Here is a 27,175-nt window from a genome sequence, read left to right as displayed (position 1 = left end):
TAAGCCCAGCTACTCAGGAGGCTGAGGCAGGAGAATCGTTTGAACCCAGGAGTCGGAGGTTGCAGTGAGCTGAGATCATGCCATTGCACTCCAGCCTGGGCTACAGAGCGAAACTCCGCCTCAAGGAAAACAAAAACAAAAACAAAACAAAACAAAACAAAAAAAGCTCACTGTAAAACAGCCCCAGGCAGGTCCTTCGGGAGGTTTTCCAGAAGAAATTGTTTTCATAGGAGACGTCAGCTCTATGCACATTATTGCTCCTGAAGACCTTCCTGTGGGACAGATTGTGGAGGTGGAAACAGTGATATTGGTGATCCTGACGCTGTGTAGGCCCACGCTAATGTGTGTGTTTGCCTTGGTTTTTAACAAAAAGTTTTTTTTTTTGAGTCAGGGTTTCACTGTCATTCAGGCTGGAGTTAGTGGCATGATCTCAGCTCAATGCAACTTCTGACTTCCAGGATCAAGTGATCCTCCCACCTCAGCCTCCTGAGTAGCTGGGACTACAGGTACGTACCACCACACCCAGCTACTTTTTAAATTTCTTTGTATAGGCAGGGTTTCATCATGTTGCCCAGGCTGGTCTCGAATTCCTGGACTCAAGCGATCTGCCTGCCTCGGCCTCCCAAAGTGTTGGGATTACAAGTGTAAGCCACCACATGCAGATAAATTTTTTTTTTTTTTTTGAGACGGAGTTTTGCTCTTGTTGCCGACTGGAGTGCAGTGGCGCGATCTCGGCCCACTGCAACCTCCGCATCCCAGGTTCAAGCGATTCTCCTGCCTCAGCCTTCCCAAGTAGCTGGAATTATAGGCCCCTGCCACCATGCCTGGCGAATTTTTTTTTTTTTTTTTTTTTAGTAGAGACGGAGTTTCACCATGTTGGCCAGGCTGGTCTCAAATCCCTGACCTCAGGTGATCCACCTGCCTTGGCCTCCCAAAGTGCTGGGATTACAGGCGTGAGCCACCACACCCGGCCTCAAAAATTTTAAAATATTTATTTTTAATATTTAATAATTTTTATTAATAAAAATATTTTTGTACAGCTGTATATGTTTTAAACTAAATCTTTTGAGTCAAAACATTTAGAAAATTTAAACTTATAAAGTAAAAAACTGTAGTAAGCTAAGGTTATTACAGGAAAAAATAGTTTTATAAATTTAGTGTAGCCCAAGTGTACAGTGTTTACAAAGTCTAGAGTAGTGTGTAGTCATGTGCCTAGGCCTTCACATTCACCCACCACTCACTCACTCAGAGCAGCTTCTTTTTTTTTTTTTTGAGATGGAGTCTCACTCTGTTGCCCAGGCTGGAGTGCAGTGGTGCAATCTAGGCTCACTGCAACCTCTGCCTCCCGGGTTCAAGCGATTCTCCTGCCTCACCCTCCTGAGTAGCTGGGACTATCGGCGCATACCACTATGACTGGCTAATTTTTGTATTTTCTTTTTTAGCAGACGGGGTTTCACCATGTTGGCCAGGATGGTCTCAATCTCGACTTCGTGATCTGCCGTTCTCGGCCTCCCAAAGTGCTGGGATTACAGGCGTGAGCCACTGCACCTGGCCACTCAGAGCAACTTCTTGTCCTGCAAGCTCCATTTATGGTAAGTGCCCTTGACAGGTGTGCCATTTTTATCTTTTATACTGTTTTTTTTTTTTTGAGACAGAGTCTCACTCTGTTGCCCAGGATAGAGTGCAGTGGTGCAATCTCGGCTCACTGCAACCTCTGCCTCCTGGGCTCAAGCAATTCTTGTGCCTCAGCTTACCTGAGTAGCTGGGACTACAGGCATGCGCCACCACACCTGGCTAATTTTTTTTTATTTTTAGTAGAGTCAGGGTTTTGCTATGTTGGCCTGGCTGGTCTCGAAGTCCTGACCTCAGGTCATGTACCTGCCTCGGCCTCCCAAAGTGCTGGGATTACAGGAGTTAGCCACTGCGCGCGGTCCTATACTGTGTTTTTACTATATTTTTTCTATGTTTAGATATGCAAATACTTACAATTGTGTTACAACTGCCTACAGTCTCCAGTACCATAATATGCCGTATAGGTTTGTAGCCTAGGAGCAATAGGCTATACCATCTAGTCTAGGTGTGTAGTAGGCTATACCATCTAGCTTTATGTAAGTACACTTTGTGATGTTAGCACAATGACAAAATGGCTTAATGATGCATTCCTTAAAACATTTCCCCATTTATAAGTGACACATGACTGTATATCATCTTATAAAAAGTGCATAAATCAAGACAAATGGCCATGCACTTGTTGTTTCTAGGAGAAAGGTATCAAAAACTCAAAAGAAAAAAGTAGTTTTCATGTCTGAGGAATTACCACTTAACTAAATTTGAGGAATACCAACTTTCTGTATTTTTTTTTGTGGGAAATTTGCAAAGATAATGCAGAATACTGAGTTCGGTCACTGTTGGGAAATAGGAGAGCAGCCATTAGGATTTTAAAGGTTATTTCCAAGCATTTAGGTGTGTGTATATGTATGATGGATCCTTCAAATACACTTTTTTTTTTTTTTTTGAGACAGAGTCTTGCTCTGTTGCCCAGGCTAAAGTACAGGGGCACAATCTCAGCTCATTGCAACCTCCACCTCCTGGGTTCAAGCAATTCTTCTGCCTCAGTATCTCAAGTAGTTGAAATTACTTTTTGTATTTTTAAGAGAGATGGGGTTTTGCCATGTTGGCCAGGCTGGTCTTGAACTCCTAAGCTCAAGTGACCTGCCTGCTGCAGCTTCCCAAAGCGCTGGGATTACAGGCGCAAGCCACCATGCCCAGCCCAAATACACCCTTAATAGTTAATATTAATATTTAAACAAAACTAAAGCATTATCACGTCATGGTTTTGATCTTAAAAAAAATCATTTGTAAATCTGCCTGGACTGAGATGGATGGCTTTATTTGTATTGTCCTACTTTGACAAGCACTGGGGGGATATGGTTATCATCCTGCTTTTGATCTACCAAAAGGGGTGAAGAACATCTGCATTTTACACTTTATTTAACATTAATAAAATGATAAATACAGTTACAGGCAAACGAAAATTCAGTACACTTAGTTAGATAATAGTTTAAAATTTACATATTCACAAGCTTGTAGATCCTTCACCACCATGGAATATTTTAGTCTATGTAGTCAAAATCTTCTGGAATTCCAAAAGTTTTATCAATTTTATTTTCTTCAAACCCAAATTTTCTTTTGGCCCAAGATTTTATTGCAAATATGTTATCTATAAAGAAAATTGAGAAATAATTTTGAGAAAAACACAATCATAAAACATTTCAAGTATAATTATCTTCATTGTTCTTTTACTTCCTTCTATTAACTTTCAGATATATCAAAATAAGGAGTTTTCTGTATTTTTAAGAGTAATGGCAACTAATTAAAAAGTACTTAAGGCCAGGTGCGGTGGCTCATGCCTGTAATCCCAGCACTTTGGGAGGCTGAGGCGGGCGGATCATGAGGTCAGGAGTTTGAGACCAGCCTGGCCAATGTGGTAAAACCCATCTCTACTAAAAGTACAAAAATTAGCTGGGCATGGTCAGTAGCGGGCACCTGTAATCCTAGCTATTCGGGAGGCTGAGGCAGGAGAATCATTTGAACCTGGGAGGCGGAGGTTGTAGTGAGCCGAGATCACACCATTGCACTCCAGCCTGGGCAACAGGAGTGAAATTCCGTATCAAAAAAAAGTATTTAAATACTGTTATGAACAAGTTAATAGATCTCATACTTAAAAATTCTGTAAGCTGCTTGCTGCTAAATACCAGACTTAAGAATAATACAAAAACAGGGACAGGTTAATGGTGTCTCTTCTACATTTCCACAGCAGAGGCCAGGGCTGTTGCCTCAGGAATTAAAGTTGCTCCTGTTCCCAAAGGGAACACATTCTCTCCAGACCCTTTTTCCTGTCCCACAGACAGTAATGGCTTCCAGACAATCAGGCCAGTACTAGGGAGAGGGGGTGGGGAGCAGGGAAAGGGGTTCTCTTAAGACTAAGAACAGAAATGTCCTCAGCATCTCCTGGGGGGATTTAAAATGCATTAACGACTGAAAAAAAGTGGTATGTCTACTTCAAGGGATTTATCCCAAGGAAATAAAACAATCTGTGTACAAGGACTTTTGGTCAAGGGTCTTTATCCCAGTGCCATAATAGAAAAAATAAAAGCAATCTAAATGTCTACTCATCAGGAAGCTAGTGAGGGAGGCAGGACCGTGCCAGTGTGCTCACAGTGGCTGCACTGGGGAGGGTGGGAGGAACAGTGGATTTTTTTCCTTTTTTTTTCTTTTCCTTGAGACAGGATCTTGCTTTGTCTCCCAGGCTGGAGTGCAGTGAGTGGTGCAATCTCAGCTCACTGCAGTCTCTACCTTCTAAGCTCAGGCAACCCTCCAACCTCAGCCCCACGGGTAGCAGAGACAACAGGCGTGCGCCACCATACCTGGCAACTTTTGTACTTTTTGTAGGGATGAGGTTTCACCATGTTGCCCAGGCTGGTCTTGAACTCCAAGCCCAAGCAATCAACCCACCTCGGCCTCCCAAAATGCTGGGATTACAAGTGTGAGCCACTGTGTCCAGCCTTTTCTTAATTTCATACATTTCTTTAATGTACATACACAACCTTTATGATGAAAATGTATTATACACACAGAAAAAATAATGGTATAAGACTTTATAGCTTGTCAGGGTATTCTGTAAAATGTTAAACACTCTATTAGTAGTGATAATGAAGTAAAGGGTTAGAATAGGTTCTTCTGGAATGTTATGGGCTGAATCATTTCCCTCCAAATTTGTATGTTGAAGTCCTAGCCCCTACTACCTCAGAATGTGACTATATTGAAACAGATCTTTAAAGAGGTGATTAAGTTAAAATGAAGTCATTGGGGTGGGCCCTAATCCAGTAGGATTGGTGTCTTTATAAGAAAAGGATCACGAGGTCAAGAGATCGAGACCATCCTGGCCGACATAGTAAAATCCTGTCTCTACTAACAATACAAAAAGATTAGCTGGATGTGGTGGCGTGCGCCGGTAGTCCCAGCTATTCCGGAGGCTGAGGCAGGGGAATCGCTTGAACCCGGGAGGCAGAGGTTGCAGCGAGCTGAGATCGCGCCACTGCACGCCAGCCTGGCGACAAAGCAAGACTCCGTCTCAAAAAAAAAAAAAAAAAAAAAAAAAAAAAGAAGAAGAAGAAAAGGATTGGCTGGTTGCAGGGGTGGCTCATGCCTGTAATGCCAGCACTTTGTAGGGCTGAGGCAAGCAGATTGCCTGAGGTCAGGAGTTTGAGAGACCAGTCTGGCCAACATGGTGAAACCCCGTCTCTACTAAAAATACAAAAAAATTTAGCCGGGCATGGTGGTGTGAGCCTATAATCCCAGCTACTCGGGAGGCTGAGGCAGGGAAATTGCTTGAACCAGGGAGGTGGAGGTTGTGGTGAGCTGAGATTGCACCACTGCACTCCAGCCTGGGCGACACAGCAAGACTCCATTTCCAAAAAAAAAGGGAAATCTGGACACACAGGAAAAACTGTGAGAGGACACAGGGAGAAGAAAGACCTACAGAAGAAACCAAACCTGCCAACATCTTGATCTTGAAATTTGATCCTCCAGGATGGTGAGAAAAATTTCTGTTGTTTAAGCCACCCTATCTGTGATATTTTGTTCCGGCATCTCTAGCAAACTAATACATGGAGTTTGGAGTTTGATCACTTTTTAAAATGTTTTTTCTATGGAAGTTTATTTCCAAGTGTCAAATATTGATAAACACCTTTCTGGAATGAATTTTATGGAGAATACTACTGCATCAAATAGAATAATGTTAACAAAATTAACTTCTTTCAATCAAAGTGTTATGGAATGTCAACAGATATTAAAATGATCTTTACTCTTTGTAACAATCTAAAATGAACCTTTACTTTTCCTAACAACCTAAGAGAGAATGTTAAAATAACACCATAAGATATTCTAGGATAATTTTTACCAGTCTCTGCCCAACCAGTACATTCTTGCTACTCACATCCAAATGTTATGTCTGCTGCTACATAAGACAAGTATCAGGCGCACTGCAGGTATTACAGAATGTGAAAAACCTATGCCTTCAAGTTGACATAAGAGTGAAAAAAATAATTTATTACTAAACAATTACAAAGTGATAGGTGTCTCAGAGAGAAAAGGCCAAGTCTTATATGTATAGCTTACAGGATAGGCTTCATGAATATAGAAAGATTTCTAGGAAATGAGAGAACAGATACAACAATGTAGGAAGCTTGCAGGAAACAAACTTCAAACCTGGATCAGAAATGAGAATGAGGCACCAGGGTAAGACTATTGAATAGCTTCTACAGGAAGGATTTCCTGATTCATAGGAAGATAAGAAATCATTTCATTATAAATGTTTAAAGGTTAAAAGCAAGAAAAAGAACAAATAAAAACCTCTCCACAACAATGCCTAATGGAGCAATTCAAAGAAGACTCTGATTAAACATTTCTTTGGGCCACTGGATGTCGGCCTTCAAGATAATGTCACTGAGAATTTTGATAGTTCATTCTCTGTCAAATAATTTCCCTATTTAACGTAGAAATTTTTATAAATGGATATAGAATAAATTTTTTCTTTTAAAGAAACAACCTTAAGACTGGCAGAATTTCTGTTTGATTTATACAGTGGCACAGCAAAGATACCTATAGGAATAGGATGGGCAGTATCATTTGCAATGAATCTAGGTTAGGCCCTCACAACACCTATCCCGCTTCACTCATTAAGATCCCTCTCATATGTGTTTACAAAAACCTCACTATCTTAATTATTAAGCAAGGTTTCATATGATATAATTGAAGTCACACTTAAAGTGTACTTAATATCACAAAACATTTAGATGTGGCATGTCTATACTTAGACTCTGAGGTAATCTCTCATCCTATAAAACTGAGATACTGAATTGTTGAATAGTATATATTCTCAATTCTAGCTACATTTTTAAGGACTTTTTTATTTTCTTGAGACAGTGTCTCACTCTTGCTCAGGCTGGAGTGCAGTGGCACGATCTCAGCTCACTGCAACCTCCGCCTCCTGGGTTCAAGCAATTCTCCTACCTCAGCCTCCTGAGTAGCTGGTATTACAGGTGTGCACCACCATGCCTGGCTAATTTTTGTATTTTTAGTAGAGACAGGGTTTCATCACGTTGGCCAGGCTGGTCTCAAACTCCTGACCTCAAGTGATCCTCCTGCCTCGGCCTCCCAAAGTGCTGGGATTACGGGCATGAGCCACCACACCCGGCCAGGACTTTTTTAAGTAAAAAGAAAGCAAACTTTCTTTTTATATGATAATTTTAATATGAATATTAAAACAAACTTTAAAAGCTGTATGATAAATAAGACTGCGATTTCATTAAAAGACAAACTAAAGGCCAGTTATATTGATTTTCCCAATCTACCTAATTCTAAAATAGACTAGGAAAAAAATAATTCTTATTACTGTTTTCTTTTTTTGTTGTGAAGGTGGCAGTTTTCTGAGGTGTGATGCTTTCTCTCTTATCTCTGTCTTTTCATAACACATGTTTAAGCTGGAAGCTGGAAGGAGTAAGCTGTAACTTTAAATGGAAATATAGTTCTTAACAGCTGTTTCTGCTGTTCTAAAAATATCTTTCTTCCTCATGGTTTTAAAAGTCCCAGGTTCTTCTGCAGCTAATAGGATAGGAAAAAAAAAAGCCATTCCAAATGTTTTTCCAATTATAATTTTGGAAGTTTATGATCAATTGGAAAACATGAACATTTTTAAGAGAAGAAAAGGAAAAGGGGAGTATTTATCTACGTGTCCAACATGGTGCTGAAGGGCTTACAAACTCTTATTTAATCCTCCCAAAATGGGAGGTAGGTATTATTTATCCACGATGAACAGATGAGGAAGTAGGCTGAGAGAGGGTCAAGAGGTCACACAGCAAGTAAGGAGAACAGCTTGAATTCTTTTCAAAGCCACATTCCTGCCACTATACACACATGCTGCCTGTGCCTACTGTGTGCTGAGCCTCTTTGTTGAAAATACTGGGGGAAATTACCTTGGATTCCTATCTTATTTTTAACCTAAAAATCCACATTTATTTATGCTTTGTGGGACACTTATTTCATGTCAGTTTGCTGTTTCACCCTCTGTTCTTATCACTAAAGCATTACCTTACTTAAGAAATAACTTTGTAATAAATAAAACTGCAATTTCAGAAAAAAAAAATCCAAAAGGCCAATTATATTGATTTTACCAATCTATTTAATTCTAAAATAGAGTAGGAAAAAAATAATTATTATATTTTTTGTGTGAAACAGAGGCCTGGACAGGGAGTCAGAGAAACCTGGCTCCAGCGTCTGTTCTTCCAGTGACTAATCGCCTTTGACTAAACATAGTCACTTTAAGTCCAGCCAAAAAAGCTGGATTATAATTCCTGTTCTGCTGTCTGACACATGTGTGGCCTTGGACTCCTGAGGGTCTTAGTTTTGTCTCCTAAATTAGGGATAATAATCATATCTACCTCACAAGATCATCATGGAGATAAAATGAGAATGAACCATAGACATTACAATAACTGGCAAATAGTCTTCAACAAAACTTAGCTATTATTATTATTATCAAGACAATAAATCTTTAAGATTTCATTATCTTAAAGTGTATCTTACATTAATATATATGAAAGTTGGGCCGGGCGCGGTGGCTCACACGTGTAATCCCAGCACTTTGGGAGGCCAAGGCGGGCAGATCACGAGGTCAGGAGATCGAGACCACGGTGAAACCCCGTCTCTACTAAAAATACAAAAAATTAGCCGGGCGTGGTGGCGGGCGCCTGTAGTCCCAGCTACTCGGAGAGGCTGAGGCAGGAGAATGGCGTGAACCCGGGAGGCGGAGCTTGCAGTGAGCTGAGATCGCGCCACTGCACTCCAACCTGGGTGACAGAGCGAGACTCCGTCTCAAAAAAAAGAAAGTTAAGTGATTAGCCCAAGTGACTTATCTTGGGAAAAGTTGCACAAAAGTTAAACTGGAAGCAATCATTAGTTTTACAAAAATATCTTATGCTTTACAAAATGACTCATAAGATTTTTAAAAAAACTTTAAATAACTGAAATAATTTAATATATAAACATTTGAGTAATGCATACATTTTTCATTAACGTCCTTTCTTGAACAAAGCTAGCACAAGGTATCTGAATTTCACATCACAGTGTGAAGGGAGTTTAGCTATAGTTTATCAGCATTATTATAGTACATACCAGTCCATCTGTTAGCAGCTTCTTTGGCTACTTTATTTGCTTGGCCTGAAAAAAAAATTATATATATAAAATGAAATGTATTTATATATATATATAAAATTATCTTTAGCTATGTATACATTTATATTTTTTCATATGAACAAAATTTTTATAAAATTTATGTATAAAATGGCTACGAAAAAAGCAGAAATAGTGACATAATATTGTATTTTGCAAACTCTTGCAAATTCCCAAGGAAATTTAGGGAGTTGCAGTAATATTAGTAATTAATGGAAAGTCAAAGTGAACAATTTCCCTTTCCTAAGTGTCCATCATCATTGTACTTGCTCCTTTAAAGACAACATGTAAGTTTAAATGAGATGTTTTTCAAACAACTCACCATACCAAGATACAACAAAATAAGTTAAATTTAACGATAAGAATTTTACTATATAGGCATTATAAGACCACGATAAGTGTGACTCTAAAAAAAATTTTAGTGATAAGAAAGTAATCTCATAGCAGGAAGTATTTACTTTTACTTTAGAGTTAAATACACATCGTGCTATCAAATGTATCTGTATGTATATTATGTACTTCAAGTTAATCTGCACAGCACATAACAATGCCATGATTAATGGGGCATTAACTGTTACTTACAATGATGGCATTTTTAATTGAAAGATAATTTATATGTCACAAAATTCAGCATAGTAAACTACATAATTCAGTAATTTTTATTTATTTATTTACTTATTTAGGGACTGGGTCTCACTCTGTCTCCCAAGCTGGAGTGCTAATGGTGTGATCATAGCTCACTGTAGCCTCAAACTCCTGGGCTTAAGCAATCCTCCTGCCTCAGTTTTCTGAGCAGCTGAGACTACAGGCATGCGCCACCATGCCCAGCTCATTTTTTATTTCTTGTAGAGATAGGGGTCTTGCTATGTTGCCCAGGTTAGTCTCCAACTCCTGGCCTCAAGTGATCCACCCCATCTTGGCCTCCTAAAGTGCTGGGATTACAGGTATGGGGCACCAAGCCTGGCTTTCAGTGGTTTTTATGATAGCCACAAAATTGTACAACCATTACTACTATTTAATTCCAGAACATTTTTTCATCACCCAAAAAAAACTCTTGTGCCCCTTAGCACTCACTCCACATTCCTTTTCCCTCCGTCCCCTGGCAACTACTAACCTAGTTGCTGTCTCTTCTCTATGGATTTCCCTTTTGTGTACATTTAATATGAACGAAACATACGATATGTGGTCTTTTAGGTCTGGCCTCTCTCACTTAACACAACGTTTTCAAGGTTCATTCATGTATCAATACTTCATTCTTTTTTTATGCTAAGTACTATTTTACAATTTGCTTATCCATTCATCAGCTGATGGACATTTGGGCTGTTTCTGCTAATATGAATAATTTTTGTGTGGACATATTTTCAATTATCTTGGGTATATATTTTGGGGAAGAGATAAATTGTTTGCCAAAGTGGTAGCACCACTTTATAATACCACCAGCAATCTAAGAGTTCCAGTCTCTCCACATTCTCATCACTTATTATTTTCTATTTTTTTTTTTTGAGACGGAGTTTTGCTCTTGTTGCCCAGGGTGGAGTGCAATAGTGCGGTCTTGGCTCACTGCAACTTCCGCCTCCCAGGTTCAAGCAATTCTTCTGCCTCAGCCTCCCGAGTAGCTGGGATTACAGGCATGCACCACCACACCCAGCTAATTTTGTATTTTTAGTAGAGATAGGGTTTCACCATGTTGGTCAGGCTGGTCTCCAAGTCCCAACCTCAGGTGATCTGCCTGCCTCGGCCTCCCAAAGTGCTGGGATTACAGGCATGAGCCACCGTGCCCGGCCTCATTATTTTCTATTTTTACATTATAGCCATCCTAATGGGTGTTCATATGGTTTGGCTGTGTCCCCAATTCAAATCTCATCTTGAATTGTAACACCCACAATTAACATGTGTTGTGGGAGGACCCCAGTGGGAGGTGATTGAATTATGGGGGTGGGTCTTTCCTGCACTGTTCTCATGATAGTGAATGAGTCTCACAAGATCTGATGGCTTTAAAAATGGGAGTTTCCCTGCAGAAGCTCTCTTCTCATCTGCCACCATGCGAGACGTACCTTTCACCTTCCGCCATGATTGTGAGGTTCCCCCAAACACGTGGCACCCTAAAGTCCAATAAACCTCTTTTGTAAATTGCCAAGTCTCAGGTATGTCTTTATTAGCAGTGTGAAAACAGACTAATACAAGTGTGAAGTAGTATCTCACTGGGGTTCTTATTTGCATTTCCTAATGATTTTGTGCATCTTTTCATGTGCTTATTCGCCATCTGTGTATCTTCTTGGGGGAAGTGTCCGTTCATATCCTTTGCTCATTTTTCAATTGGGTTGTCTTTTTATTGTTGTATTATGAGTTCTTTATATATTTTGGATACTAGACACTTGTCAGATATAGGACTTGTGAATATTTTCTTCCATCCTGAGTTCACTTTTCACTTTCCTTTTTTCTTTTTGTGATGGAGTCTCTGTCACCCAGGCTGGAGTGCAGTGGTGCAATCTCGGCTCAATGCAACCTCTGCCTTCCTGGTTCAAGCGATTCTCCTGCCTCAGCCTCCCGAGTAGCTGGGATTACAGGTGTGTGCCACTACGCCTGGCTAATTTTTGTATTTTTAGTAGAGATGGGGTTTCACCATGTTGGCCAGGCTGGTCTCAAACTCCTGGCTTCACACGATCCGCCCACCTCGGCCTCCCAAAGTGCTGGGATCACAGGCATGAGACACTGTGCCCAGCCTCGTTTTACTTTCTTGATATTGTACAAAACTTTTTAATTTTGATGAAGTCCATTTATCTACTTTTTCTGTGGTTGTTTCTGCTTTCAGTGTCATATTCAAGGAATTGTTGCCTAACCCAAGGATAAAGAAATATAAATCCGGCCGGGCGCAGTGGCTCACGCCTGTAATCCCAGCACTTTGGGAAGCCGAGGTGGGCAGATCACGAGGTCTGATCAAGACCATCCTGGCTAACACGGTGAAACCCCGTCTCTACCAAAAATGTAAAAAATTAGCCTGGCGTGGTGGTGGGCACCTGTAGTCCCAGCTACTCGGGAGGCTGAGGCAGGAGAATAGCGTGAACCCAGGAGGCGGAGCTTGCAGTGAGCCGAGATCACGCCACTGTACTCCAGCCTGGGCGACAGAGCGAGACTCCGTCTCAAAAAAAAAAGAAATATAAATGTTTTCTTCTAAAAGTTTCATAGTTTCAGCTCTTCCATGTAGGTCTTTGATCCATTTGAGTTAATTTTTTTGATTTAAGGTGGGGGTTCAGATTAATTCATTTGCATGTGGATATCCAGTTGTGCCCAATACCATTAGCTAAAAACATGATTTCTTTCCTGATTCCATGGTCTTGGCACCTTTGTTGAAAATCAATTGGGTTTATTTCTGGACTCTTGATTCCATTCCATTAATCTATATGTCTATTCTTTTTTTTTTTTTTTGAGACAGAGTCTCGCTCTGTCGCCCAGGCTGGAGTGCAGTGGCATGATCTCGGCTCACTGCAAGCTCCGCCTCCTGGGTTCACGCTATTCTCCTGCCTCAGCCTCCCGAGTAGCTGGGACTACAGGCACCTGCCACCATGCCTGGCTAATTTTTTATATTTTTAGCAGAGACCAGGTTTCACCGTGTTAGCCAGGATGGTCTCGATCTCCTGACCTCATGATCTACCTGCCTCGGCCTCCCAAAGTGTGTATGTCTATTCTCATACCACTACCATACTGTCTTGATAACTGTAGCCTTGTAGCGAGTTTTGAAATTGGGAAATTTGAGTCCGTAACTTTGTTCTTTTTCAAGATTCTTTTGACTATTCCGGATCTCTTGCATTTCCATATGAAACTTAAGATCAGCTTACCAATTTCTGCAAAAAAGCAGCTGAAATTTTGATAGGTTTAGCATTGAATCTGTAGATCAATTTGGGGAGTATTTCTTTAATAATATTGTCTTTCAGCCGGGTGCAATAGCTCACACCTGGATTCCTAGCACTCTGGGAGGCTGAGGCAGGAGGACTGCTTGAGCCCAGGAGTTCGAGACCAGTCTAGCTAACATAGTGGGACCCCGTCTCTACAAAAAAGATAATAAAAAAAAATTAGCCAGGTGTAGTGGTGCACACTTCTAGTCCCAGCTACTAATTTTTTTCTATTTCTCTTTCGTCTAGCTAAAGGTTTGTCTACTTTGTGATCCGCTTAAAGAACCAATTTTTGGGCAGGGTGTGGTGGCTCATGCCTGTAATCCTAGCACTTTCAGAGGCTGAGGCGGGCAGATCACTGGAGGTCAGGAGTTCGAGACAAGCCTGGCCAACATGGTGAAACCCCGTTTCTATTAAAAATACAAAAAAAAAAGTAGCCAGGCGTGGTGGTGGGCACCTGTAATCCCAGCTACTCAGGAGGCTGACGCAGGAGAATCGCTTGAACCCGGGAGGCGGAGGTTACAGTGAGCCAAGATCGCACCACTGCACTCCTACAAGAGCGAAACCCTGTTTAAAAAAAAAAAAAAAAAGTCCGCGTGCAGTGGCTCACGCCTGTAATCGCAGCACTTTGGGAGGCTGAGGCGGGCAGATCATGAAGTCAAGAGATCGAGACTATCCTGGCCAACATGGTGAAACCTCGTCTCTACTAAAAAAAAAAAAAAAAAAAAGCTGGGCATGGTGGCACCTGCCTGTAGTCTCAGCTACTTAGAAGGCTGAGGCAGAAGAATTGCTTGAACCCAGGAGGCGGAGGTTGCAGTGAGCTGAGATCACGCCACTGCACTCCAGCCTGGTGACAGAGCAAGACTCCACCTCAAAAAAAAAACAAAAACAAAAACAAAAAAACCCCTAATTTTTGGTTTTGGTTTTCTCGTTTTTCATTTCTCTTTGAATATATTTAAAGTGTCTTTGTCTAGTAAGTCCAACACGTGGGCTTTCTCAGGAATAGTTTCCATTGAAAACAGTTTCCATTGAAACATTTTTATTCCAGTGTGTGAGCCACAATTTATTTCTATGTTTTGCAATCTTTTTGTTGCAAACTGGACATTTAAAATAATGTTAGCCTGAGTAACATGGTGAAATCCTGTCTCTACAAAAAATACAAAAATTAGCTCAGCATGGTAGCATGTGCTTGTAGTTCTAGCTACTCAGGGGACTGAGGCAGGAGGATTGCTTGAGCCCAAGAGGTTGAGGCTGCACTGAGTCATGATCATGCCACTGCACTCCAGCTGAGGCGACAGAGTGAAAGTGTCTCAAAAACAAAAAGTAATAATTAATTTAAAAAATAATATAAGGCTACGTTGTAATCCCAGCTACTTGGGAGGCTGAGGCATGAGAATCACTTGAACCCGGCTGGGAAGCAGGGGTTGTAGTGAGCCAAGATCGTGCCACTGCACTCCAGCTTGGGTTACAGAGCAAGATTGTCTCAAAAAAAAAAAAAAAAAAAAAAAAATATATATATATATATATATAAATGGCAACCCTAGAAAGCAGATTCTTCCCCCTCCCCCGGATTGTTGCTTGTAGTTGTTGTTACAATTTGTTTAGTAATTTTCCTGAACTCAATCTGTAAAGTCCGTGTTCTTAAGTGTGGCCACTGAAGTCTCTACTTGGTTAGCTTAGTGGTCAAGCTATTAATTGAACAGAGATTTCCTTAAACGCTTGGACTAAACCTCCATGAAGAGGCTCTCTTTTCCAAAGGGCTCAGCCGTCTTTGCTAAGAGGGTTTGCGTGTGCTGCGACATGCATTCTCAGCAAGGCAGTTTATAACTCTGACTTGGTCTTCGCTTCTTGCTTGCACAGAGCATCAAGGTCAGCTAGATGTGGGGACTGTCCCAGGTCTTTACTGAGAATGTGAACAACCCTAAGCATGCATGTAGGCCTTCTATATTTCCAGGAATATGTTGCTCTTCAAGGCTCTCATGAACATATCATTTAGTTTCTCCTTTTTTTTTTTAGAAGGGTCTCACTCTGTCACCCAAGCTGGAGCACAGTGGCGCGATCATGGCTCACTGCAGTCTTGATCTCCTGGGCTCAAGTGATCCTCCCACCTCAGCCTCCTGAGTAGCTAGTACTACAGGCACATGCCACCATGCCTAATTTTTAATTTTTTTACATAGATGGAGTTTTGCCATTTTCTTCAGACTGGTTTTGAACTCTTGAGCTCAAGCAATCTTCCCAAAGTGTTAGAATTACAGGCATAAACCACTGCATCTGGCCCTTTTAAGCTTTTTGATTAGTCTACTGTTTGCCTCAACTGTTACTCATCAACAATGATTAACTGAGAAGTTAAAATTATTGTTTATAATTGTTATAGACAAACACTCCCCAAAGAGAGGATTTTAGCATTGGGCATACCCCAGGCCAGATCAAATACAGTTTTTCCTATTGGTGTCCTCCAGGGAACCAGCAAACATGTAAATAATGACAATTCTTTGGGATCAAGGCTCTTACAGAGCTCCAACTGCATTTTGCTCCCCTAGACAGTAGGAATGCAGGGTTGTTATCCCTCAAGGTCACTGCTGAGGTGAAAGTGGGAAATAAGTATAGGCAAATTCAATACCACAAAGCTCATTATTCTTACCCAGAGTCTGCTAATTTTCCTCAGTAGGCTCCTGTAAGCCTTTGGTGAATTTCCAGAGTTCTGAAAAAGTTGACTACAACGATATTTTCAAGTTTTCTGAAAGGGCAGTTTCAGAAGTCCTTACTCCACCTTTTTACTGTCATCCTGGCATTTTTTTCTAAGAAAATTACTTAAGTACCTCTAAGATATTTTCAAGTATTTTGGTGGGAATTTAATTTCTACTAACATGTTTTATCTGGTCACATTTGAATAATGGTCAGAATAGCTAAATTTAAAATTTGTTTAAAGAATTGTTGCTTTTAAATATCACTTCTTGGATATTGCAATTAATGTCTGTTGTTGTTGTTTTGAGACTGTTATGCTCTGTCACCCAGGATGGAGTGCAGTGCGTGATGTTGGCTCACTGCAGCCTTCACCTCCTCGGTTCAAGCGATTCTCCTGCTTCAGCATCCAGAGTAGCTGGGATTACAGGTGTGTGTCACCATGCCCGGCTAATTTTTGTATTTTTAATAGAAACAGCATTTCACCAAGTTGGCCAGGCTGGTCTCAAACTCCTGACCCCTAGTGATCCGCCTGCCTCTGCCTCCAAAGCAATTAATCTTCTAAATACTTGCTTAATGATATCAATAATTCAACTGGCATAATTAAATATACGTATTTCTCACGGGTGTTAGGGAGAAATAAGAAAATACATAGCCATGCCCCATATGAACAAATGGTTATGGCTACAGTCACCAAATTGTTCTCTGAATAAATCATGACAGACTTAGAGATAAGCCTGAGTGATATAATATGGGGGGCTATAGCCATGCTACTAAGAACCAAATCCTATTAAAATCAATTTGTGAAACTCATAAGCCTTTAATCCAGTATAATCTGTTCTGTGTTAACATGATAGCTGAAATCCCATGAAACCCCTATCAAAAAGTGCATTTTAAAAACAATAATTTCATTGAGGAATGGAGATTTGGGGTGAGTAGAGGTTAAAGTCTTAAGAAGTTCTCTAAAGTTAGCGATAAGGGGATCACTGGCATCTACTACTTAAATATTTAAATTTCTTGGATTTGTAGGTTTATACTTTTCATCGAATTTGAAAAACTTTAGCTTTTATTTCTTCAGATATTTTTCTGGCTCAGCAACCTCTCCTCCCACCAAAACATACTCCATTTGGGACTATAATTACACATATATTAGGTCCCTTGAAGTTGTCTTAAGGCTCAGAGATGCCATTTTCATATTTTTAAAATTTTTATTTATATGGGAGTCAAGGACTCCATATGCTGTCCAGGCTGGTCTCGAACTCCTGGGCTCAAGTGATCCACCCACCTTGGCCTCCCAAAGTGCTGGAATTACAGGCGTGAGCCACTGAGCCTGGACCCATTTTCATATTTTTTAAATTCTTTATTTTCTGTGTTTCATTTTGGATGTTTCTATTGCTATATCTTCAACTAACATCAATTCTTTCTTCTGCAAAATTTAATCTGCTGGTAATTTACCATAGTGTATTTTTCATGTCAGACATTGTAGTTTTCATGTCCAAAAGTTTGACCTGGGTCTTTTTTATATCTTCTCTATTTCCACTTAACTTTTTGAACATATGGAATACAGTTATAATAACTTTTTAAATGTTCTGGTCTTCTGATCCTAATTTCTGGGTCAGTTTTGATTGATGGAGTATTCTGCTCATTATAGATCATGTTTACCCACTTCTCTCCAGGCCTGGTAGTCTTTGCTTGTATGCCAGACATAATGAATTTTATCTTGCTAGATGTTAATCCTTTTTCAAGAAACAGGGTCTCACTCGGTTGTCCAGGCTGGAGTATAGTGGCATGACCATAGCTCACTGCAGCCTTGAACTACTGGGTGCAAGCAATCCTCCCATCTCAGCCTCTCAAGTAGAAAGGTAATAAAATTGGAGGAAGAAAACTTGACTAAAGTGCATGCCAGCATGACCAGCTAATTTTAAATTGTTTGTAGAGATAGGGTCTCACTCTCTTGCCCAGGCTAATCTCAAACTCCTAGCCTAAGCCTCCCAAAGTGCTGGGATTACAGGCACAAGCCACTGTGCCTTGCAAAAAAGGTGATAATCTTTAATAAATTTTTAAAAATGCACAAAGCCAGGAAGGAAGGATTCTTACTCTCTCATTCCCAAGTAAAAAATATATCTCTAATAGACTCCATTACAAGTTCTCCAGGATCCATCTTTACATGGTTGCATAAATAACTATTAAAAGATAACCTAGTCTGATGCTGATGAAAAATGATAAAGGCCAAGCATGGTGAATCACACCTGTAATCCCAGCACTTTGGGAGGCCAAGGGGAGAGAATTGCTTGAGGCCAGGAGTTCGAGACCAGCTGGGCAACATAGCGAGACACCATCTCTATAAAAAATAAAAGTAAAAGTAAACTAGCTGGGTGTGGTGGCATGTGCCTGTAGTCCCAGCTACTTGGGAAGCTGAGGTGGGAGAATGACTTGAGCTTGGGGGGATTGAGGCTACAGTGAGTCCTGATCATGCACTGCACTTCAGCCTGGGAGATAGAGCAAGGCCCTGTCTCCAAAAAAAAAAAAAAACTCACTGAAAACCAGAAAATATCAGGTTTGCTCTCTCAGTGAGACCTCATATACTGATATACTCATTCACAATGGCGTGTTTTCCTTGGGTTGGGAAATAAATTTCCAAAGTTATAAATTCAAGGGTTAAGATAGACAGCAGAATGCAGGCAACCAGTTTAAAATTTCAGTTGCTGCCTCCTCAACTGTGTTATTCCACCCCCCAGAAAGTTCACTGTCCTTTGTATACCCTGAACTTCTTTTCTGAAGTTTTATTACCTAAGAGGTGATGTGTTTGCCAAAAGTGCTACTTGAATCAGACCTACAAGGAATGGCAACATCTTAAATTACATGCCTAAAATACAAGTTTTCCCCACTTCATGAATCGGTCTGGCACAATTCCCTATCCCTGTTAATTTCCTGAACCTTAATGTGATCCACTGGCTCAGGGTCACTATCAGTGTAGGTTACAGTAGTTTAGTAAGCCTAAATAAGAGTTTTATTCATGCCTGAGTGGGCAGAATGTATCAAAATTAAGAAAAGGACTGGGGAGTCAATTGGAGGTGATGTCAGTGAGGGTCACCTGCCCAAGGAAATAGCTGTGGCAGTACAGCTGTGGAGTGGAAAAGCTTATGTCTTTTTGGGTATACCTAAGAGTTGTAGGTTCCTAGACATAAAAGAGAATGAAACAGGTAAGCAAAGAGGTAGCACACCAAAGAAAAAGTACAAGAATCACACAAAACTGAAATCAGGAAAAAAGGCAAATAAGAGTAAATGAAGGGTCAGATTTGGTTATTGTGAAACTCAGATTTTTCATGATGAACTGCTAGAGGGCACAGTCATGCTATCCTGAAAATAAATCACCTGAAAGTATTCAACCTAGTTAAGAAAACTGCTTGAAGTTCTCTTGCAAGAGAATGAGAAGGTGCTCTAGATAAGGTACACAATGTTCTAAGTCCTCCTGAACAAGCAGTCTGTTTCCTTTTGAAGATGAATCATACGCAGGCCTAGCTTCCTAACAGTAACCTTCTACTTGTGAAGTACTCTCCTGTTGTGATGTGCTTGTGCTCACTGAGGATCATCTGGTATTAGTTAAAACTTTCAAACAGATTAAGGTGTTTATTTTTGTAGGTGTAGATTTGATTAGCACTTTCTTCTGCAGGATGATGACAAATGAATCTGTGGTCAGCATAAAAGAGCTGACATGTCTCTCCAAATACTTAATTTACTGACAATGACTGGCTCAGGGAGTTCTTCTGCCTCCAACTCTCTTTGATAATCGCCCTGGGTAATCAGCTGAACCAGTGGCACTACATATCACCACCTAGGCTATGTACTCCATATATGTGAATGGTGCCTCCTGGAGTTGTGCAAAGCAGCGACCTGTCTCTAAAATGGAAGTTTAACTTTAGATTTACACTAACTGAACTGCTTAAAATTCTTTAATTGTAAAGACCACTGCCAAGGACTAGGCCAGCTTAGTTGCAATCAAACTATCCTCAGGTTAATTTTAACATAACAAATATTTTCCATTTCTTTCAAAGCCTTCTATCACACACTATAATATCAGTTTTTCTATAAGTTTCACTTGGTAAAGTTTCCTAAATAAAAGACAGGCTAAGACAGAAAATTATTTAAAAAGTTATAAATATTTTCCCAAATAATTAAATGCTATGTCTTTATAATACACTCTTTTATCTCCTCAAATATTCACATTTCTATCTTTAAAAAAATATAAACATTATTCAAAACAAGGCTCTGGGGACTCTGGTCTAAAAGAAGGAAAAAAAATTACTGGTATATTTAAAAGGCAACTCAATGTACAGACTGATTTTCTGCAACTTGCAAACTCTTCTACTTATGGTATCATTTTTCCTAGAAGATAATGATGGATTTCTTTACAGAATCAAAGTTCTTGAGGCCAAATTAGCTCTTTTTCTGACTCCTCAGTTCTCTAACCTTATATTTTATGTCTTTATCCTTCTATCCCACACATCTTCCTTAATTTTAAAATGCTTATAATTTCAAAGTTGTCACTGTTCAATGCTCTAACATTAAGACTTCTCTCTTTTTTTTTGAGACAGAGTTCTACTTTGTCACCCAAGCTGGAGTGCAATGGCATGTATAGCACACTGCAGCTTCAACCTCCTGGGCTTGACGGATTCTCCCACCCCAGCCTCCCGAGTAGCTGGGACTACTGGCATCTGTCACCATGCTTGGATAATTTTTGTGTTTTTTTTTTGTAGAGATGGGATTTCACCATGTTGGCCAGGCTGGTCTTGAACTCCTGAGCTCAAGCAATCCACCCACCTCAGCCTCCCAAAGTGCTGGGATTATAGGCGTAAGCCAATGTGCCTGGCACATTAAGACTTCTTAATGGCAATACTAAAGCAATATTTTCCTACTATGTTACAAATACAAAATTAGAGTACTACAAACAGAATACTATCTTAACTGGTTTTATTTTCTCATATACATGGAGAATGGTTAGAAGGCAACTAGAAATATAAAGTCTTTTTCATTATCAAAGTTAAAGATCCCTAAGGTATGACACAAACTTACGTATTTCTTCCACGACTTGTGGATCACAGTCTTTGTATTTTTCTACTTCTGCCTTTAGCTGTTCCCTTTGGTCTCGAAGTGAAGAAAGCTCTTTTGCTAGCCTGGTTCGCTCTTCCTGCATTCCAGATAGTTTTATGTTCAATTAAGACAAACAAAATTCTATATGTTGTAAGGTAATACATTTTATAACAATTTCATTTTATTTCTTATAAATGATGTGCATTAGACTTTTGACATTATATATATAAGTATACACACACAGATATTCACATATAAGAACAAGCTCAATTCTCATCTGTCCTGAAATCTCAAGTATCTTTTATATATATTGAATAACTAAATGAGAGTTAATATGTAGAATGGAATGATCATAAATAGGTGAGAGGTTCATGTTAGAACTCTAAGATGACCATGTCGTCGTATGTTAGAGAAAAAAATTATACTACTTTTTGAGTAGTTTCACAAGATTATGTCTATATGTGCAAGTAACATTTTAAGACAACATCGATCATTATACAATTATCTTTAAAAGTGTTCTAGACAATTTTTCAATTTTTAAGAATATTTTAATATATCCTTTATATTTTATATACATTTAAAGAAATAATACAATTGTAGCTTGAGGCCTCCCACCACCTATTCTTTAAAGGTAAACCAGAATAAAGCTTCAAAATACAATATGATCCAATAAAAACCATTTGAAATGTCTAGCCATATTTCTCACTAGCAGGTAGAAGTCATAGTGCTATACATATTCAATTTGTATTTCTGAAACCTGAAAAGTAAGCCCAAACAAAAACCAAATGTTGACAAAGATTATAGTACAGAATCATAGGATAAATCCGAGGCAAAATCAAGTAAAGTTCAAACTGCCTAACACGACTCTTAAGGTTGCTAGCTACCTTGTATTTTTTTATTTGTATTTTTCTACTTTGCTTTTAGCTGTTCCTTTTGGTTCCAAAGTGAAGAGAGTTCCTTTGCTAGCATTTGTACAAGAGACTGCATATACAGAGCAGCACGCTCAGAAGCAGCACAGCCCAGCAGAACTCTCAGCAGTGAGGAAAACTTTCTAGGTCTGCACTTTTCACTGCAAGACCCACTAGCCACATGTGGCTACTCAATATATGCAATGTGGCCACTGTGACTGAGAAACTAAATTTAATTGTAGCTAATTTTTATTTAAATATAAATAGCCACACATGGTTAGTGTATGTCGTATTAGCACAGCTCAGGAGAGATTTTAAAATAACTAGAATATAAGAAGATGGTCATTATTTGCCATCAATACCCAAATTATACATGCTTCAAAAGGAACACTGTCACCAAGTGTGGTGGTGCCTGCCTGTAGTACCAGCTACTCAGGAGGTTGAGGCAGGGGAACCACTTGAGCCCAGGAGTTCAAGGGCAGCCTGGGCAATACAGAGATACTCCATCTCTAAAACACAAACCAAAAAACAAAACAAAACAAAACAAAATCAAGAGGAGAAAAAAAGACAGGAGAAGCAGAGTGGTGAACACCCAATGTGAATATAATGATAGTTCTCCAGGTATAATGCATTCAAACAATCTTAGACAATCACTATCACTGAGATCTTTGCCAAAGTATTTAACCTCTTTGTACCTCCAGTTCCTTGAAAGCAAAATGGAGACAATAACGGTAGCCACCTCCCTAGACTGCTGGTAGGATTCAATAAATACACAAAATCCATTTAGAACAGTAGTTGCCTGGCTCAGAGTAAGCAGAATACACGTCAGCTATTTTTCTTCTTTACCAACAGCAGGATCACCACCATCATCAAGAATAATATCTAGCAGATAGGGGCTAGGTAGTTCTGAAAAGTCCTGGCTGGTAAGATGAGGATGAGCACAATACTTCATCCTTCTTAGGAACGTTTCTGAACCACTAAACTCTTCTGATATCTGCAGGCGGCAACTATGTTTGCTAGTGGGTTTTTCCCCCAAGATGCACTTGTTCCAGTGGATTAACAGTAGACTGGCTGACAACTTCTGGGCAAGCATATGTCACCATTAGTTGAAGGTAGTTCTACAAGTTATTGCCAGTGTTTAAAAAAAACAAACAAAAGGAACAAATAAAGAAGTGGTAGTTGCTACTGTCAACTGAAGAGGAAACAGAACAGCTTCAGGTTATGCCCAGTTTACTTTTCCTTGAATATTCTTCAGAAATGACTATTCTCCAATTCCTAACTGTGACTGTGCTGATGATTCACATAAAAGAATGTACGTGAAATAACTTTGAAAGCATAAAGCCGCTGTAAAGCTTTGCTATATCCCTTTCTACTATGCGACAAGTTTTCCAGTTGCTTTCTTTCCCAATCAAGTGATACAAATAGAGACCCGGATGAAATGCTTAGTGGTTCATTTTGATCTTCAATATTTTTTAAAGTCATAAATCTATAGTTTAGATAATGATGAAAACAGAAAGTGAAATGATTTTTCAAAATCTCTAATCTAATACTTAGAAAAATATTGTACTTTAAAAAATAAAATAGTAGGTCAATATTTATTTTAAAAATTTTAAAATATTACAAGGCCAAAGATACTATGTTGATGGTTTTCAGTTTGTTCTATGCAAAAAAATTTTTTAAAAGACTCTTAAAAATTTACATAAACATTTATCTAGGGCTTACCAAGTACCAGGTCCTCTTCTAGGTGCTTTGCAAATATTAACTAGTTTAATCCACACAATAATCCAATGAAGTATAATAGATTTTGTTATTCCCCATTTTGCAGTAGAGAAAAGTGAAAACAGAATTTAGGAGAGTTTCAAACCCAGGCAGTCTGGCTTTAGGGTTTATGCTTCTATGCTATGCTGCCATATATAATAATAATAAAATCTAGACTCACAATTAGTGAATCCTACGAGATCAAACGTTCCTATCCTTGGCTATGATCCCCTTCTCTTCTGGTAGAAATGCATCCTTCTCACAGGAAGCTCTGTGTCCTTACTCTAATATTTAGAATTGCCATTATTAAAAGAATCTATAGACACAAACTTACCGTTTCACATCGGCCAATTTTAGCTTTCTCAATGCTTTTCTGTAGGCTTGCATGCTTTTGACTTCCCTCAGACAACTAGAGAATCAAAAACAAATAAAACAGCTTGCTAAGATAAACTGACATGTAGTAGCTGATGAAAACAAAGTCCGCCGGGTGCGGTGGCTCACACCCCAGCACTTGCCCCAGGCCGAGGCGGGCGGATCACAAGGTCAAGAGATAGAGACCATCCTGGCCAACATGGTGAAACCTTATCTCTACTAAAAATACAAAAATGAGCTGGGCGTGGTGGTGCACGCCTGTAGTCCCAGCTACTCGAGAGGCTGAGGTTGCAGTGAGCTGAGATTGTGCCTCTGCACTCCAGCCTGGCGACAGAGCAAGACCCCGTCTCAAAAAAAAAAAAAAAAGAAAACAAAGTCAAACACTATACTGGGAACTAATTTCTCCAATTGAAGAAAACCAAGGACCATGAATCATTAGGGTACACTGAAAAAAAAAAAGAGTTTAAAAAACATTTTGTTTTTATTCCATGCAGATAGATAAAACGAATATCATGCCTTTAATCTTTTCCACAGAGTCTCCATTTATTAGGTTCCCCACTCCTACTCCAAGTAACTTGAGGTCTATTATTTAGTTAGAAATTGAACTTGAAGGCCAAGCACGGTGACTCATGCCTGTAATCCCAGCACTTTGAGAGGCCAAGGCAGGCAGATCGCATGATCCCAGGAGCTGGAGACCAGCCTGGGCAACACGGCAAAACCCCATCTCAACAAATACAAAAAAATTTAGCCAAGCATGATGGCATGAGCCTGTAGTCCCAGCTACTCGGGAAGCTGAGGTGTGAGGTTGTGAGGACTGCTTGAGCCTGGGAGCTTCAGGCTGCAGTGAACTGTGATAACCCCACTGCACTCCAGCCTGGGTGACAGAGTGAGACCGTTTCAAAAAAAAAAAAAAAAAGAAAGAAATTGAATTTGAAAATCCAAAAAAATCTTTTATATAAATTCTCTCTGCAAATTTTATTTCACTTCTGACTAAAGTCTTTTCAAAATACCTGACTTATTTCACTAAGTCAATAATAAATTTGTCACTTATTATTAAATAAAGTACTTTACAAGGAATTGCATAGTTACATATTATGTTCTCAAAGAAGAAAAGAATCTGTTAGCCTGTTGCCAATTTTAGCTATGTTTTTTATCTTTTTCTCTTTTTTTTTTCTTGAGACAGTGTCTCACTCTGGCACCCAGGCTGGAGTGCAGTGTCACGAACATGACTCCCTGCAACCTTTGCCTCCCAGGTTCAAGCCATCTTCCAACCTCCACCTCCCAGTAGCTGGGACTGCAGGTGTTCACCACCACAATCAGCTATTTTAAAAATTTTTTCTAAAGATGGAGTTTCGCCATGTTGCCCAGGCTGGTCTTGAACCCCTAGGCTCAAGCAATCTTCCGACCTCGGCCTTCCAACATGCTGGGATCACAAGTGTGTACCCTGGTACTCCGCCTGTTTTATGTGTCTTAAAAGTCATCAGTTCAAACTTTTTACTCAGCTTAGAAAGTAGGTAAGTTATATGTGGAAATGGATTAAACAATACTAGCATAAGGAGGCTACAGATATTGAATGTTGATTGGCATGTGGGTAGGCCTACACATCAAAAAGGACTGATTAATTTCAGAGTGTTGGCTTCTTTTCTCAATTTTATTAATCTCACCTGGGTCTACAAGTAAACAGATAATCACAGGGAATTTCGAATACTAAATTCTCCACATCTTTTGCTATAAACTAGTTAGAAATTACAGTTTCATGTGATTAGGTAAGGGCCTTCTTAAAAAATATTCCACTCTTCCCTCACTCTTGAATTATAAACATTTAGAAAATAATTAATAATTGGATAGATTTAATTTCTGTTGGCTGATTATAAAAAACTAACTGTTTACAGCCGGGCATGGTGGCTCACACCTGTAATCCCAGGACTTTGGGAGGCTGAGGCGGGCGGATCACAAGGTCAGGAGATCGAGACCATCCTGGCTAACATGGTGAAACACCGTTTCTACTGAAAATATAAAAACAAAATTAGCTGGGTGTGGTGGAAAGCGCCTGTAGTCCCAGCTACTTGGGAGGCTGAGGTGGGAGAATGGCGTGAACCCGGGAGGTGGAGCTTGCAGTGAGCCGAGATCGTGCCACTGCACTCCAGCCTGGGTGACAGAGTGAGACTCCATCTCAAAAGAAAAACTAAACCGCCCCCCCAAAAAAAACAACAACAAAAAACTAACTGTTCACAATATGATCTAGTTATATGTAAAGAGTGGATAATATTTAGATACTCTTTTTTGCTTAAAATTCAGAAATACTATCTTCAAAAAGTTGGTAGGTTTATCCTTGCTTTGGGAAATCTTTCACTTCTCAGTACACATAAAGGGACCGTTGCAAGCTTTCCTTTAACAGTTCTCCAGTCACTGATTCTAATCCATAGCATGAACAAGATCTATAGATAATGCCAGGCAGACACCACTACAAACCAGTTATACCTCTCCTTGCGAGTAATTATCTTCCTGAGTTAAAAAAAAAAAATCTGCTGTGTGATATATATATATATGTATATATGTATGTATGTGTGTGCATATCTATCTATCTATCTATAACAGAGTTTCACTCTTCTTGCCCAGGCTGGAGTGCAATGGCGCAGTCTTGGCTTACTGTAACCTCCGCCTCCCAGGTTCAAGCGATTCTCCTGCCTCAGCCTCCAGAGTAGCTGGGATTACAGGCACCCACCACCACATCTGACGAATTTGTTGTATTTTTAGTAGAGATGGGGTTTCGCCATGTTGGCCAGGCTGGTCTCGAACTCCTGACCTCAAGCAATCCACCCACCTCAGCCTCCCAAAGTGCTGGGATCACAGGCGTGAGCCACCACACCCAGCCAGAGTCTAGTTCTTTTAAAAAAGAGTTCCCATTTATAAAATAAAGTCATAACTTAAAAGTTAATATTAGCCTGACCAACATAGGGAAACCCTGTCTCTACTAAAAATACGAAAATTAGTCAGTCGTGGTGGCGCACACCTATAATCCTAGCTACTCGAGAGGCTGAGGCACGAGAATCGCTTGAACCTGGGAGGCGGAGGTTGCAATGAGTTGAGATCGCACCACTGCACTCCAGCCTGGGCCACAGGGTGAGACTCTATCTCAAAATAAAAAAAATTAAAAAAAAGAAGTTAATATTCCATCCTGAA

General features: G+C 39.8%; 1 protein-coding gene across 4 annotated transcripts in view; it reads right to left on the bottom strand.

Annotated features, from left to right (window-relative positions):
- Positions 1 to 2,974: 2,974 nt before the first annotated feature.
- MND1 (meiotic nuclear divisions 1) overlaps positions 2,975 to 27,175 on the bottom strand; it is a 73,055-nt gene continuing 48,854 nt past the window's right edge. For 2 of the 4 annotated variants that reach the window (XM_055276176.2, XM_055276177.2), the window contains exons 5-8: positions 23,955 to 24,029; positions 20,937 to 21,051; positions 9,235 to 9,279; positions 2,975 to 3,220 (exon numbers count right to left, since the gene is read on the bottom strand). In XM_055276176.2, the coding sequence (XP_055132151.1) occupies positions 3,114 to 3,220; positions 9,235 to 9,279; positions 20,937 to 21,051; positions 23,955 to 24,029 (342 nt within the window). In that variant the 3' untranslated portion in view covers positions 2,975 to 3,113. The remainder of the gene's footprint in view (positions 3,221 to 9,234; positions 9,280 to 20,936; positions 21,052 to 23,954; positions 24,030 to 27,175) is intronic. The other 2 variants (XM_055276179.2, XM_055276180.2) reach the window with 2 other exon arrangements.

Source organism: Symphalangus syndactylus, chromosome 4 (genome assembly GCF_028878055.3).
Source record: "Symphalangus syndactylus isolate Jambi chromosome 4, NHGRI_mSymSyn1-v2.1_pri, whole genome shotgun sequence".
Lineage (NCBI taxonomy): Eukaryota > Metazoa > Chordata > Mammalia > Primates > Hylobatidae > Symphalangus > Symphalangus syndactylus.
This window is presented reverse-complemented; position numbering and strand designations above follow the sequence as displayed.